Source organism: Salmo salar, chromosome ssa23 (genome assembly GCF_905237065.1).
Source record: "Salmo salar chromosome ssa23, Ssal_v3.1, whole genome shotgun sequence".
Classification (NCBI taxonomy): domain Eukaryota; kingdom Metazoa; phylum Chordata; class Actinopteri; order Salmoniformes; family Salmonidae; genus Salmo; species Salmo salar.
This window is the reverse complement of record NC_059464.1, coordinates 21835239-21852009: the sequence shown is the minus strand read 5'-3', so window position 1 is coordinate 21852009 and position 16771 is coordinate 21835239. Positions and strand designations below refer to the sequence as shown.

Below are 16771 nucleotides of genomic sequence, written 5' to 3'. Positions count from 1 at the left end.
GAAACATACAGGTAACTGTCAAAGTAAGTGAACACAAACTACATTGAAAGCAGGTGCTTCCACACAGGTGTGGTTCCTGGGTTAATTAAGCAATTAACATTCCATCATTCTTAGGGTCATGTATAAAAATGCCCAGTTGCCCATTGTTTTTGGCTACCATGGCTAGAAGAAGAGAACTCAATGACGTTTGAAAGAGGGGTCTCGAAGGAGCATAAGGGGTTTAAAGTGTGTGTGTGTGTGTGTGTGTGTGTGTGTGTGTGTGTGTGTGTGTGTGTGTGTGTGTGTGTGTGTGTGTGTGTGTGTGTGTGTGTGTGTGTCTCACCAAATCTCAACCCATTGAACACTTACGGGAGATTCTGCTGCTGTATGTAATCTAGTCTTCTTGAAAAGTGATTAAATGTTGCGTTATAGATTGACCCAGCCAGAGGCTGGGCTCCACTGGGACTAGTAAATATAAGGCCAGGGTCATTGTGCAGTCCATATGATATACCGCTTAGCACAGCAAGCATCCTGAGAGAGTGTGGGAGCGAGGGAAGGAAGTTTCAGAGTAAATGGGTTTTGAGATCAGTTTTGACAGATGGCCAGGTTTGACCATGACCAGGGTAAACGTGCCGGTCATTTGCCAGTACTCAGAACACCTACCTGTGTTTCCACTGAGAAATGGTGTGTCAGTAGCCAAACACCAGCCAGGATCCCATCCTACAGCACTCCTTTACCAAAGCCACTATTTCCCCTCCTCTCTGTCCTTCTTATACTGTATATATATCGCCATCTAGAGGCTAAATGTGGCTATTGCTACAACTTCTCAGAGCAGCTAATACTGTACTTTACCTGAATTATCATGGTGTTACAAGAATCACACTCCAGAATAATGTATGGTGTCAAGAGTTGACTCTCTATGGTTGACTTTATGGAGGAAACGACTGGTGAAAAGGTGTGTGTTTAGGCCTGCACTCTGAACTTGAGTCGGTCATAGTTGTTTTGATTTGTGGAAAGTTTGTAAGGAGACAGAGGGAGTGGATGAGGGAGAAAGAGGGAGGGGTGGGAGTGAAACAGAGAGGGGAAGGTTTACTAGACTCTGAAAGGGAGCAGAGAGACAGAGGGAGTCCCACACAGATGTTTGAGCACACAGGCGGAGGATAGGAGAGAGACAGAGAGATTGAGAAAGACACTATGTTATCCAAGGACATTCTCTTCATTTCTCATCACCAAGGAGACAGGACTGTGACCAGGAAAGAGACCCGAGGATTGACACACATATCATAATTTGAAGTCGTTCAAGTGGTCAACATGAGGAGCAGCTCTCAAGCCTGTGGTAAGAGCATTCAACTGGCAAATCAAACATCTGCATGTTCCTTCATTCCATACGTTATGTCAGTGCTATGATCACTAAGATTATAAGCCTAGTACCTCTGCACATTCATCTGGTATTGGTAGCCTATTTCCTGTATATAGCTCCATTATTGTTTATTTCATTTTATTCCTCTTGTGTTACTACTATTATTTGTATTATTATTTTTAAACTCTGCGTTGTTGGGAAGGGTTCGTAAGAAAGCATTTCATGGTAAAATCTACACCAGTTGTATTCGGTGCATGTAACAAATACAATTTTGATTTGTACGGGCCATACATTTTTGTTAATGGATCAGAGACGCTGACATGCTTTTACAGTAACCTCATCTGATCAACACCTTTGTCTTTATTGCTCATTTTAGCAGGCGTACCAATAAAAAAAATGGCACTATGCTTTAGTCATTCTTTTAAGAATGTGTAAGTGTCCTTTCTTTCTCTGTGTGTGAGCGTGTGTATGCCCAGGTGAACACTTTGTCTCTGTGTGTGAGAATGTCTGCATCTGAGGCAAGTTAGAGTCGAGTGCTTTAATGATGGGTATGTTCCAGTGATGACATCATCCCTGCTGGGCAGAAATGGCAGGCAGAGATTCTCACTCAGAGAATAAATTGCCCTAATTAACTATGGGGGTCCTAAGGGTATCTATTTCACAGTGCTGGCTGAGCTTGCTCACACCAGTATGTGAATGATCAGGGGGAAGGGGTGTGTGTGTGTGTGTGTGTGTGTGTGTGTGTGTGTGTGTGTGTGTGTGTGTGTGTGTGTGTGTGTGTGTGTGTGTGTGTGTGTGTGTGTGTGATGTGCAGGTCAGCTGTTTGTTTTCCACCAACAATTGCTAATAACCCATCACCAATCGCCAGACTATATGTGATAAAGTGATAATCTGAGGCCCGTGCCTGACCCTAACCCGCTAATATAGAAAATGCGCTGTACAGTCAAAGATGGCAGAGCGATTTTTTTTGACAGGCCGTTTTAGAAAGGCCTATGTTTCTGCATATAATTTCCGACATTTTGGTTGGCAATTTGTTAGTCAACTTGTCTGTAGTTAGATACATGCAGCTTCTCTTCTGTCTACTTGTTGCCCTAGAATACAAAATAATCCCTTGCTCACCAGAATCATTTCATAAACCGATAGAATGAATGCTTCAATCTAGTTGACTGTAATGTTTTCTCTTTCATCTCTGCTACTGCTACTCTCCCGCAGCAAAGATGTTTACGGACTGAAAAGAAAAGGCAACTCTAAATAGTTTCCATGCAACATTTCAGTTTGACCAGTTTTAAGGAAATTTAAAGCTGTGAAAAACTACCCAACATGTTTCTGATAAGATTTCCGTTCAGCTTGGATGCATATTTTATCTGGTTGTGGTACTATCAGCTTTTAGAACTAGCTGGCTACCACATGGTTACTCAACACTGCAACTTAGAGGCTGCTGCCATATGTACATAGACATGGAATCTCAAGTAATTTTAATAATGAAACACTAGTCACTTCAATAATGTTTACCGTAATTTCCGGACTATTAAGCACACCTGAATATAAGCCGCACCCACTGAATTTTATTTTTATTTTTATTTTGAACATAAATAAGCCGCACATGTCTATAAGCCGCAGGTGCCTACCGGTACATTGAAACAAATTAACTTTACATTTACACAGGCTTTAACGAAACACAGCTTGTAACAAAAATAAATAGGCTTTAACGAAACATGGCTTGTAACAAAAATAAATAGGCTTTAACGAAACACGGCTTGTAACAAAAATAAATAGGCTTTAACGAAACACGGCTTGTAACAAAAAATAAAAAATTAGCAGTAAGCTTTAATTGTCTTTTTGCACTGAGTCAATTCCTCACACTGCTGTTTCCAACGTCTTATCATCGACTCATTAAGACCAAGCTCCCGTGCAGCAGCTCTATTTCCTTTTCCAACAGCCAAACCTTAACCCTTTTAGCTAACCCTTCCCCTTACCCAAACCTTAACCCTTTTAGCTAACCCTTTCCCTAACCCAAACCTTAACCCTTTTAGCTAACCCTTTCCCTAACCCTTCCCTAGCCAAGGCTGTGTACAAGCACTGAGGTTGAGAACAATTGTTATTTATCATTGGTGATCTCCTATCGTGTGCGTATGACGCTCGAAGGATTGTTTGATAAATCACACTTTTTCTATGCATATGAACATTCTGTATTCCATTTGTACAAAGTATTTTCGAATAGTTTCTCTGCAATATTGATAAATGAGGCCCTAGGACCCCCAGGACGCGCATCACTAGTGTGTGTGTGTGTGTGTGTGTGTGTGTGTGTGTGTGTGTGTGTGTGTGTGTGTGTGTGAGTGTGTGTGTGTGTGTGCGTGTGCATGCGCGTGTGTGTGTGTTCAACTATAAAGCATTGGCATGTGTGAGAATAAAGTATGACTGTTTTACACAGATTATTTATATTATGTTCTGTGGGTTATGATTCCCCTGATCATGAAGTTCTAAGTCTTCCATCTTCAGGACGGAGTGTTCATTATAGAGATCCTATTAAATTACTACAGCAGCTATGTCATTAACCCTCAAAGTTCCAGAATGGTATGAAAATGGCAGCCATTGTGGTCAGGGAGAAATCCATACCAGTCTAATTGGAATGAGTGGCAGTAGAGGCATAGGTGATGCATTTCCTGCGTTTACTTATGCAGGAAAGTAAGGCATGTGATATATCAGAAATGGTGTAATATAGCCTAACTATTGTCAACCTAAAATATTATCATACAATTATAAATAGAGTTTACACAGGTTTTATACCAATTGTCTGTATAACAGCCTGTAAAATAATCAGGGCTCAGGCTAAGACCCAGATGCAGACACAGGAGGCAGATAGTACGAGTCTCAGAGGTTATTGTAGTTCAGAGTTTTTTATAGTTAAAAGGGCAGGCAAAGTAAGTCAAGGCAGGCAAAGGGTCGTAATCCAAATCAGAGTCAGGCAGGTACAGGACGGCAGGCAAAGTAAGTCAAGGCAGGCAAAGGGTCGTAATTCAAATCAGTCAGGCAGGTACAGGTCGGCAGGATCAGGGTCAGGACAGGCAGAAAGGTCAGAACTGGGAAGACTAAGAAAAACAAAAGCTAGCGCACAGGAAACACGGGAACACGCTGGTAGAACTTGACGGGACAAGACGAACTGGCAACAGACAAACAGAAAACGCAGGCATAAATACACAGGGGATAATGAGAGGAGATTGGAGACACCAGGTGGGGGGTGGAGACAAGCACAAATACAGGTGAAACAGATCAAGGTGTGACAAAAATATATGCAAACAGACAATAAATGTCTCCATGTTTGTTTTCTTGGAAAACTGTGTGTTAAAATATGATAAAATATCAGTACTTTTTGAATTTACAACTTTTCTGTCCTAACATCAACTGAATTCAGCCAGTGTCTGGCTGTGTTGACTGCATTGTTTTTATGGAATGCTGGCATATTGGCAGTAAATTTGAAAAAATATTGGATCATCCCACTTAAACTGGGTTGGAGAGTAGCCTAACTAATTAAGCTTACATGTACAGTGCATTCGCAAAAATATTCAGGCCCCTTGACTTTTTCCACATTTCATTATGTTACAGCCTTATTCTAAAAAGGATTAAATAGTTTTTTCCCCCCTCATCAATCTACACACAATACCCCATAATGACAAAAGCAAAAAAAGGTTTTTATATTTTTTGGAGAATGTATTAAAAGGAAAAAACTGAAATAATGACATTTACATAAGTATTCAGACCCTTTATTCAGTACTTTGTTGAAGCACCTTTGGCAGCGATTACAGCCTCGAGTCTTCTTGGGTATGATGCTACAAGCTTGGCACACCTGTATTTGGGGAGTTTCTCACATTCTTCTCTGCAGATCCTCTCAAGTTTTGTCAGGTTGGATGGGGAGCATCACTGCAGAGCTATTTTCAAGTCTCTCCAGAGATGTTTGATCAGGTTCAAGTCTGGGCTCTGGCTGGGCCACTCAAGGATATTCAGAGACTTGTCCGAAGCCACTCCTGCGTTGTCTTGGCTGTGTGCTTAGGGTCGTTGTCCTGTGGAAGGTGAACCTTCACCCCAGTCTGAGGTCCTGAGCGCTCTGGAGCAGGTTTTCATCGAGGATCTCTCTGTACTTTGCTCTATTCATATTTCCCTCGATCCTGACTAGTCTCCCAGTCCCTGCCACTGAAAACATCCCCACAACATGATGCTATCGCTACCATGCTTTACTGTAGGGATGATGCCAGATGTTTCCTCCAGATGTGACACTTGGCATTCAGGCCAAAAAGTTCCATCTTGGTTTCATCAGACCAGAGAACATGTTTATCATGTTCTGAGAGTCTTTAGATGCCTTTTGGCAAACTCCAAGCGGGCTGTCATGATCCTTTTACTGAGGAGTGGCTTCCTTCTGGCAACTATACCATAAAGGCCTGATGATGGAGGCCACTGTGTTCTTGGGGACCTTCAATGCTGCAGAAATGTTTTGGTACCCTTCCCCAGGTCTGTGCCTCGACACAATCCTGTCTCAGAGCTCTTCGGACAATTCCTTCAACCTCATGGCTTGGTTTTTGCTCTGACATGCACTGTCAACTGTGAGACCTTATATAGACAGGTGTCTGCCTTTCCAAATCATGTCCAATCAATTGAATTTGCCACAGGTGGACTCCAATCAACCTCTCAAGGATGATCAATGGAAATAGGATGCACCTGATCTCAATTTAGCAAAAGGTCTGAATACTTATGTAAATAAGATATTTCTGTTTTTGCTTTGTCATTATGGGGTATTGTGTGTAGATTAATGAGGAAAAACATTTATTTAATCAATTTTAGAATAAGGCTGTAACGTAACAAAATGTGGAAAAGGGGAAGGGGTCTGAATACTTTCTGAATGCACAGTTACATTACTAGCAAAAATATTGTAATCAGATTAGGCTACAGATACTTTTGAAAAAGTAAATGATTACTTATTGGATTATTTTTAAATTCAGAAAGGATGTTTGCGAGAAAAAAAATACATTATGACACCTTTCTGTTTACTCAATGACATTCAATTCAGCATTGAAAAAAGGTGCAAGTTTAAGTTTCTTCCACCTGAGCGAATCTAACCACAAGTCAGAGACCACTATGATGTAACACCAAATGCATTTGATGCATCCTTTTTGTCTTCTTCTAATGCCTCTTAAGGGGAAAGTAATCCAAAAGTAATTGAAAGTAATTCGATTACGTTATCCAAAACTTACATTAGGCTACTGATGACAATTTTGGACAAGTAACTAGTAACTGTAAGGGATTACATTTAGAAAGGAACCTACCCAACCCTGACTGGCTGGCTAGCTAGCTAACAAACATTCGGTGCAGATTATGTTTTACACAATAACTTATCACAGCCCCAGCTGACCACTGGTTTACCAACTCCGTTACCAACATGGTTGACCTTTTGTACCATCATAAGAATGTTCATGTCCATTATAGTATTCTAAGTCCTAATTATGTGGTGCTCATCCTGTATCTCTAATATCTGACAACAAACTTAGCTGACATCTTCTTTACTAGAAGCCATGGAAACCCAATGTGTAATGGGAAGTAAACCATATTTACGACCAAAACACACATTAGAATCCACATATCCCCCCCCCCCAAAAAAACGCACTATTGTCAGAGACACACTGACGTGGAGCAGATGTACAAACACGGACAGAGACACAGACCTAACATGCTCATGCCCAGATGCCCACACATACACAAACACAAAACAAGAAGAGCAGAATTACAGGCGTGAACATTCTCCAGATCTCAAAAACATCTGTACCTGTCTGAATCTATTGTTCAGGTGTCTGTTACATTACTGGTATATTAACTATATTATAAATGCTGAAGCTGGAGTAAACTCAAAATACGTTTTCCCACAGCTGCTTACAATTACAGCTATACATGTTTTTTGCATATTCTTTACAGTATTATTATCATGGAATAAAATTAATGTTATTAAGCATTTCTAACAACCCTAGTCAATTATGCTTGCCTTTGGTGTGTAAGTAAGTCTAACTTAATTTGTATGATTTAGGCCTTATGACTTATTACATTTTACCAAATAGTATCCAGATACAATATGGGTGCCAGAGGGAAAGAGGCGTCCATGATGTGGCCTCTTACGTACCTTCTATACAGCCCAATGCACCCCAGTCCTTACAGAACTAAGTTCCATCTCTTTCTCTCTCTGTCTAAATCATCACTGATCTCATTGCTGCTTAGCGCAATCATCCACTCTTTTAATAACATTATTGCTATTGCATACTGTCAGTGTTTAGTGGATCCAAGAGCAGATAACACGGCTGTGTTTCTGTGTGTGTCTAGAAGGTTATTTCCCGATTGGGTTGCTCTGACAAAGTTGTTTTGGCTGTTGTCATAACTAAAGTATTGGCTTGGAACCAAGCAAGGCTTCTCTCACTGCATCCGCTAAAACATGACCTGTGACTGGGGGGCTGACAACAGAGAAGAGAAAGAGAGAGAGAGAGAGAGAGATTGTGTGAAAGAGAGAGAAAGAGTCCAAAACTCAGCGCTGTTCATTAGGACCCACATCTGGCCCTGTGGCTGTAGTTCAGCAGACGTGTTGAGGTGTGTAATCTTGATTAATCTCTCAGTGTTTGCCACTCTGTTTAAGGCATGTGTTGTTTTACGGGGGAATCTGCTGTGTTTTATAGTGCTGTGACTAATGCCTATATATAGTCTAATGTCTAGTCCCTACAATTGTATCCGAGTCTGTCTGCTCTGGCTAGCTGACACTAGAACGAACTCCTCTCCCGCCAGGAAACTGTTTTGTCTTCATTTCTGTTCGTATCTAATAACTGCAATCTAAACTGGCTGTTTCTCAATTTAGAATTTAGAAGAAAGTTCTCAGATTTGTTAGATTAATATGCACACTACCATTATCAGAGCATGTCATCTGTTTGTGAATGTGGATATTTGAGGTTGTGTATTACATACCTTCTCTCTTTCTCCCTCTACAGAGGTGAGGATGTGGCTGTTTGTGGCCATGGCTTTTCTTTGCCAGTGTGTGATTGGTCAGACGCTGGAGGCCAAGGCGAAAGGAGCTCCGCCTCGTCTGATCTGCAGTGTTCTGGGGTTGCCAGGGAGACCAGGTAAACCTGGCCCAAATGGGCCGCCAGGGGAAAATGGGAATATGGGAATCCCAGGAAGAGACGGAAGAGATGGCAGGAAGGGAGAGAAAGGAGAGAAGGGTGAAGCAGGTACAGTACTGACCTTGTATAACTCCATAAAACATATCCACACAGTTCACATATTGACTCATACTGTATATTTACTTATTGTCTACATTAGCTCTATCAACATGTAATACAATACATGGCCAGATTTGGCAGTATCACCACAACATTGATTGGAGTCCACCTGTGATGAATTCAATTGATTGGACATGATTTGGAAAGGCACACACCTGTCTATATGAGGTCCCACAGTTGACAGTGCATGTCAGAGCAAAAACCAAGCCATGGGGTTGAAGGAATTGTCCATAGAGCTCCGAGACAGGATTGTGTCGAGGCACAGATCTGGGGAAGGGTACCAAAACATTTCTGCAGCATTGAAGGTCCCCAAGAACACAGTGGCCTCCATCATTTCTAAATGGAGTAAGTTTGGAACTACCAAGACTCTTCATAGAACTGGCCACCTGGCCAAACTGAGCATTTGGGGGAGAAGGGCCTTGGTCAGGGAGGTGACCAAGAATTCGATGGTCACTCTGATAGAGCTCCAGAGTTCCTCTGTGGAGATGGGAGAACCTTCCAGAAGGACAACCATCTCTGCAGCACTTCAGCAATCAGGCCTTTATGGTAGAGTTTCCAGACGGAAGCCACTCCTCAGTAAAAGGATCATGACAGCCCGCTTGGAGCTTGCCGAAAGGCATCTAAAGACTCTCAGAACATGATAAACATGTTCTCTGGTCTGGTGAAACCAAGATTGAACTCTTTGGCCTGAATGCCAAGCGTCACGTCTGGAGGAAACCTGGCACCATCCCTACCGTGAAGCATGGTGGTGGCAGCATCATGCAGTTGGGATGTTTTTCAGCGGCAGGGACTGGGAGGCGAGTACAGAGCGGAGCAAAGTACAGAGAGATCCTTGATGAAAACCTGCTCCATTGCGCTCAGGACCTCAGACTGGGGCGAAGATTCACTTTCCAGCAGGACAACGACCCTAAGTACACAGCCAAGACAACGCAGGTGTGGCTTCGGGACAAGTCTCTGAATGTCCTTGAGCGGCCCAACCAGAGCCCGGACTTGAACCCGATCGAACATTTCTGGAGAGACCTGAAAATAGCTGTGCAGCAACACTCCCCATCTAAACTGACAGAGCTTGAGAGGATATGCAGAGAAGAATGTGAGATACTCCAAAAATACAGGTGTGCTGATACTCAAGGCTGTAATCGCTGCCAAAGGTGCTTCTACAAAATACTGAGTAAAGGGTCTGAATACTTATGCAAATGTGATATTTCAGTTTTACATTTTTTATACATTTGCAAAAATACATGTTTTTTTTCATTATGGGGTATTGTGTGTATATTGATGAGGGGAAAAAAGTATTTAATGCATTTTAGAATAAGGCTGTAACTTAACAAAATGTGGAAAAAGGGAAGGGGTCTGAATAATTTCCGAATGCACTGTATGTGTTACACAGCCATATTTCACCAGGCAGACCATGAGCCAGACAGATAAAGTTATGTGTGGTTTAAATCAAAACTTGTGTGTGAGGTGTGGTTTAAATCCAAGATTTCTATGTGTCTGAGCTTTCCAGGGAGTTTCCCTTATTTGGGGTGTGTTTATGTTTTCCCCACTGTTTAGACGCCTGGTTCTCCTGCTTTGGAGTGATTCAGTCTAAGACTTTATATGGGTCAGCGCTGCCATAGAAGCTGAAACAAAGTTAAATCACTGCCTCTGTTAATGTCGTCCATGTACTTCATGGCTTTAAGTCAAGTACTTGAGACATGAGCTCCCCTAAATGCAACAAAAGTCACATTTGATGGGGTCTCTAACCATTCCCCTATTAGTTTCAAATCAAATTTTGGACTGCTACAGTGGTAAATATGAAAATAAAAGCTTTTTCTAAATGAAACGAACACCCCCGCCTCCCGTGTCATCCTTTAAACCAGTTACAGTTGCTTCAGGTTATTTCAATCGCATTCATCTCTCTCTGTCTGTCTTGAGTTTTCTAGCAAACTTGCAACATTGTATTGACTAGGTCCAGCCCGCTAGCAACTTGCAACATTATCAACTCCCAGCTAGAAACTGATGTTCTGAGAACCATATGTTTCTTAGAGCTTGGTGAGAGCGTGGTTGTCCTATGGTTATTTTTCATACAACCTTACCACAACTCTCTGGGAATGGTGCAGTATAGTTGCTGAGCTCTTCCGAGAATGTTAAGAAACAATGTTCTTCTGTGGGAATGTCAGTACTTCAGCGTAATGTTTCCTACAGGTTTCCTCATAGTTCTATTTAAAGTCATATTCTCAAATTGTTCTGAGAACGTTAAGAAAACTATTCACAAAAAGCAAAAGAACACTTTAGTAACGTTCAGAGAACTTTCTAAGAATGTTATTTAAAACCATATACATTCCGTTCTCACCATCAACAAAACTCTCTCTATCCTCTGTCTTCTTAAGTGTGTTCAGGTGTGTTGGCCGCGCCCACTAATTGGCCACACCTGATCTTAATTAGTCCTTGTTTCCTTTGAAATGGGGTCTTTTTGAATAGACTAAAATGAATAGCTATGTATGAGTTAAAAACCATAGCATGCTAGCTCCATCTTGGTGGCACACTGGATTTTGATGGAGAACAGAAGACCATAGGTTTGAATCTCATTGCCCTGTGCCACAATAAAAAATAAATGTGTTTAATTGATTAATGCCTAAGCAAATCACATGTAATGTTTCCTATCTGTGCTTGGAGTTCATAAAAGTTAACCCAAACTAAGATAGCAGTGTTATTGAAACATGTTATACTTGTGTAAAAGTAAATATAACTTAAAACCTGTTTGGGATATGGGGCAGTATTTTCACGTTCGGATGAAAAGCGTGCCCAGAGTAAACTGCCTGCTGCTCGGGCCCAGAGTCAAATATTTGCATATTATTAGTAGATTTGGATAGAAAACACTCTGAAGTTTCTAAAACTGTTTGAATGATGTCTGTGAGTATAACAGAACTCATATGGCAGGCAAAAACCTGAGAAAAATCCAACCAGGAAGTGGGAGATTTGAGGCTTGTAGTTTTTCAAGTGATTGCCTATCCAAACTACAGTGTCTGTGGGGTCATTTTGCACTTTTTAAGGCTTCCACTAGATGTCAACAGTCTTTAGAACCTTGTTTCATGCTTCTACTGTTACTGGGGAGAGAATAAGAGCCCATTCAACCAGTGGACTGCCTGAGACCAATGAGTTGTTTACTGCGCGGTCACACTCCTTCTTTTTCCTCTGTAATGAATACGCTATTGTCCAGTTGGAATATTATCGAATATTTATGATAGAAAGACAAACGTTTATCTTTAAAATGGTGTAAAATAGTTGAATGTTTGAGAAATTTGAATTATGAGATTTTTGTTGTTTTGTATTTCGCACCCTGCTATTCCATTGGCTGTTGGCGAGGGGTCCCGCTGGCGGTGCGGGGTCCCACTAGCGGAAATTCTGTCCTCAACAGGTTTTATTAGAAAATGACTCAAGTAAATGTGAAAGTCACCCAGTAAAATACTACTTGAATAAAAGTCTAAAAGTACTTGGTTTTAAATATACAGTTGAAGTCGGAAGTTTACATACACTTAGGTTGGAGTGATTAAACTCATTTTTCAACCACTCCACAAATTTATAGTTTTGGCAAGTCGGTTAGGACATCTACTTTGTGCATGACACAAGTCATTTTTCCAACCATTGTTATCAGACAGATTATTTCACTTATAATTCACTGTATCACAATTCCAGTGGGTCAGAAGTTTACATACACTAAGTTGACTGTGCCTTTAAACAGCGTGGAAAATTCCAGAAAATGATGCCATGGCTTTAGAAGCTTCTGATAGGCTAATTGACATCATTTGAGTCAATCGGAGGTGTACCTGTGGATGTATTTCAAGGCCGACCTTCAAACTCAGTACCAATTGGCTTGACATCATGGGAAAATCTAAAGAAATCAGCCAAGACCTCAGAGAAAAAAATTGTAGACCTCCACAAGTCTAGTTCATCCTTCGGAGCAATTTCCAAACACCTGAAGGTACCACGTTCATCTGTACAAACAATAGTACGCAAGAATAAACACCACGGGACCGTACAGCCGTCATACCGCACAGGAAGGAGACGCGTTCTGTCTCGTAGAGATGAACATACTTTTGTGCGAAAAGTTCAAATCAATCCCAGAACAACAGCAAAGGATCTTGTGAAGATGCTGGAGGAAACAGGTACAAAAGTATTTATATCCACAGTAAAACGAGTCCTATATCGACATAACCTGAAAGGCTGCTCTTCAAGGAAGAAGCCACTGCTCCAAAACCGCCATTAACAAGCCAGACTATGGTTTGCAACTGCAGATGGGGACAAAGATCATACTTTTTGGAGAAATGTCCTCTGGTCTGATGAAAGAAAAATAGAACTGTTTGGCCATAATGACCATCGTTATGTATGGAGGAAAAAGGGGGAAGCTTGCAAGCTGAAGAACACCATCCCAACCGTGAAGCACACGGGTGGCAGCATCATGTTGTGGGGTGCTTTGCTGCAGGAGGGACTGGTGCATTTCACAAAATAGATGGCATCATGAGGGAGGAAAATTATGTGGATATATTGAAGCAACATCTCTAGACATCAGTCAGGAAGTTAAAGCTTGGTCGCAAATGGTCTTCCAAATGGACAATGACCCCAAGCATACTTCCAAAGTTGTGGCAAAATGGCTTAAGGACAACAATGTCTAGGTAATGGAGTGGCCATCACAAAGCCCTTACCTCGATTCTATAGAAAATTTGTGGTCAGAACTGAAAAAGTGTGTGCGAGCAAGGAGGCCTACAAACCTGACTCAGTTACACCAGCTCTGTCAGGAGGAATGGGCCAAAATTCATCCAACTTATTGTGGGAAGCTTGTGGAAGGCTACCTGAAACGTTTGACCCAAGTTAAACAATTTAAAGGCAATGCTACCAAATACTAATTGAGTGTATGTAAACTTCTGACCCACTGGGAATGTGATGAAAGAAATAAAATCTGAAATAAATCACTCTCCACTATTATTCTGACATTTCACATTCTTAAAATAAAGTGGTGATCCTAACTGACCTAAGACAGGGAATTTTTACTAGGATTAAATGTCAGGTATTGTGAAAACGGATTTTAAAGGCATTTGGCTAAGCTGTATGTAAACTTCCCACTTCAACTGTAAGTATGTATCAAAAGTAAATAGAATTGATAAAATGTATCTAAGTTTCAAAAGTAAAAGTAAAAGTATCAATTATTTCAAATTTCTTATATTAAGCAAACCAGATGGCACAATGTTCTTGTTTTATTTTATTGACTGATAGCCAGGGGCACACTCCAACATTCAGACATAATTTCCAAATGAAACATTGGTGTTTAGTGAGTCCACCAGGTCAGAGGCAGTAGGGATGACCAAGGATGTTCTCTTGATAAGTGTGTGAATTGGACCATTTTCCTTTCAAAATGTAACGAGTACTTTTCGGTGTCAGGGAAAATGTATGGAGTAAAAAGTACATTATTTTATTTAGGAATGTAAAAGTAAAAGTTGCCAGAAGTACAGATACCCCAAAAAACTACTTAAGTAGTACTTTAAAGTTTTTTTACACCACTGGATAAGAGCATCAGCTGAATTACAAAACTTTCAAACGTAACAGATGTTTCTTTCCCTTCATCAAATGGCAGGTGCTCAGTGCACTGCTTGGATGCGCAGGTATCCTACTTTTTGAAGTGAATTGACAATCAGATGAAAACATCATGACTGGTTGTGTTTATGTCATATTAAAAGGTAAAACACTTTTACCCTTAAAATACATGTCTTTACTATTAGGCCCATAAAAAATAAAGCATATGCACAAACAGGAAGTACCTTGAAAAAAATAGAGACCCCCGAATGTCACGGTATAATTAGCATACTGGGTTTAAGATAAATCCTGCATTAGTATCAGATGCAAAACATACTATATCAACGAGCCGTAAATGTCAGGCTCAAAGTACCTGCGTTCTGCATGATATTCTTTTACAGATTTACAGATTAAAAGGAACCTAGGCACGCAAATCCACACAGTGTCACGGCTGTCGAAAGGAGAAGAGGACCAAGGTGCAGCGTGTGTGTCGTTCCACATTTTTATTTACACTGTGAAACTATGCAATACATAAATAAACTGAAAGACAAAAACAACAAACCGTGACGCAAAGGTGAAACATACATAACTCAAAATGAATCTCCCACAAACCCAAGTGGAAAAAAACCCTACTTAAGTATGATCTCCAATTAGAGACAACGAGGACCAGCTGCCTCCAATTGGAGATCATCCCAAACAAAACCAACATAAAAATACAAAACTAGAACATGAACATAGAAATACAAAACATAGAAAAACACCCCCTGTCACGCCCTGACCTACTCTACCATAGAAAATAACATCTTACTATGGTCCGGACGTGACGCACAGACACATTCTCAGACACACACATCAGAATAGCACTCATTTTTGCAGACATTCAGTACATGCACACACATGCATCCTGTCCATTCTTTCCTAGCTCCAAGAAAATGTATTGTGTGATGGTTTGGTTTGATACAATCACAGATCTCACCACACAGTACACCAGTCAGTGCAGCACTGTCAAACATACTGTAGATTGTGGCTGGACTCCAAGGGTGACATAATAACCGAGGATGGATGTGAGGCACTGAGCCTATTCACTAATAGTAGGTTTGAAGATGCACAGGGAATCATCTTACCCATATTACAAATAGGTAATCAATGCTGGTCTAAAGTGATACCCATAACTGTTATAGAATGTGTCAATGGCAATACACAGCTAGAATTACAGACAGTCTGATCGCCAACTGTATCTCTCTGTTTCAGGGGAAAAGGGGAAACTTGGCCCAACGGGTAAACGTGGCGAGCGGGGTGTCCGGGGTCCAGGGGGGAAGAGAGGTCCTGATGGAGAATGCGGGGACGGGGGCCGACCAGGGCCTCCAGGGCCCCTTGGGAAGAAAGGGGACAAGGGCCAGCGAGGACCACTGGGTACGGCAGGCATCTGCCGGTGTGGCAGCCTGGTGCCTAAAGCAGCCTTCTCTGTGGGAATCACCAGCAGTTACCCTGCTGAGAAGGAACCTATCAAGTTCAACAAGGTCCTCTTCAACGAGGGCGGCCACTACAACCCAGAGACGGGCAAGTTCATCTGCGCCTACCCAGGCATCTACTACTTCTCCTATGACATCACCCTGGCTAACAAACATCTGGCCATCGGGCTGGTGCAGAACGGGCAGTACCGCATCAAGACATTTGATGCCAACACAGGGAACCATGATGTGGCCTCTGGGTCGCTTGTGATGTTCCTGAACCCAGAAGACGAGGTGTGGCTGGAGATCTTCTTCAAGGACCAGAATGGCCTGTTTGCAGACGAAGGGTGGTCTGACAGCCTGTTCTCTGGATTCCTGCTCTATGCAGATACCAACTACCTGGACTCACTAGCAGAGGACTACGCATAGTGACTTATAACGCTCAATAAAGGACTGAGAGGACTGAGTTTGTAGCCTCCCCTTGACATATTTACAGTATCTATATTTCATCATGTATTATTTATATTCTATATAACTATGTGGGTGTACATGTATGCAAGCGTGTGTGTATGTATTGTGGGACAAGAAACAATATATTTTTTAAATGTTTGTTTACAATGTTTGTTTGGAGAAAAATGTCTAAGTATCTCAAAGTGATATGTTTCATTAATAAAATTGATGATATGCACTCAGTCAGTAAGGAATATACACTGTACTCTCTTTTCAAAAGTATTGAATAGTATTAGAGTTGAATACTATTAGAGTTGAAGCCACAAGTACAGTACAGCCAGTGCGGAGATATAATATACAGTTGAAGTCGGAAGTTTACATACACCTTAGCCAAATACATATAAACTCAGTTTTTCACAATTCCTGACATTTAATCCAAGTAAAAATTCCCTGTCTTAGGTCAGTTAGGATCACCACTTTATTTTAAGAGGTCTTTATTTAACCTGCAAATTAATTATTTAAAAATCATACAACGTGACTTTCTGGATTTTTGTTAGATTCCGTCTCTCACAGTTGAAGTGTACCTATGATGAAAATTACAGACCTCTACATGCATTGTAAGTAGGAAAACCTGCAAAATCGGCAGTGTATCAAATACTTGTTCTCCCCACTGTATACATGCT

General features: G+C 41.2%; 1 protein-coding gene across 2 annotated transcripts; it reads left to right on the top strand.

The window, feature by feature from the left end:
- The first annotated feature begins 1089 nt into the window (after window positions 1–1089).
- LOC106584223 (complement C1q tumor necrosis factor-related protein 7) lies at window positions 1090–16330 on the top strand. 2 transcript variants are annotated; one of them, XM_014169266.2, is made up of 3 exons: window positions 1090–1315; window positions 8350–8589; window positions 15439–16330. In XM_014169266.2, the coding sequence occupies exons 1-3, from the start codon at window positions 1291–1293 to the stop codon at window positions 16065–16067; spliced, it is 894 nt and encodes a 297-aa protein (XP_014024741.1). In that variant the 5' UTR covers window positions 1090–1290; the 3' UTR covers window positions 16068–16330. The 2 variants fall into 2 exon arrangements, with proteins under 2 accessions (XP_014024741.1, XP_014024742.1); XM_014169267.2 differs by lacking the exon at window positions 1090–1315 and adding an exon at window positions 7752–7957.
- The last annotated feature ends 441 nt before the right edge of the window (window positions 16331–16771 follow it).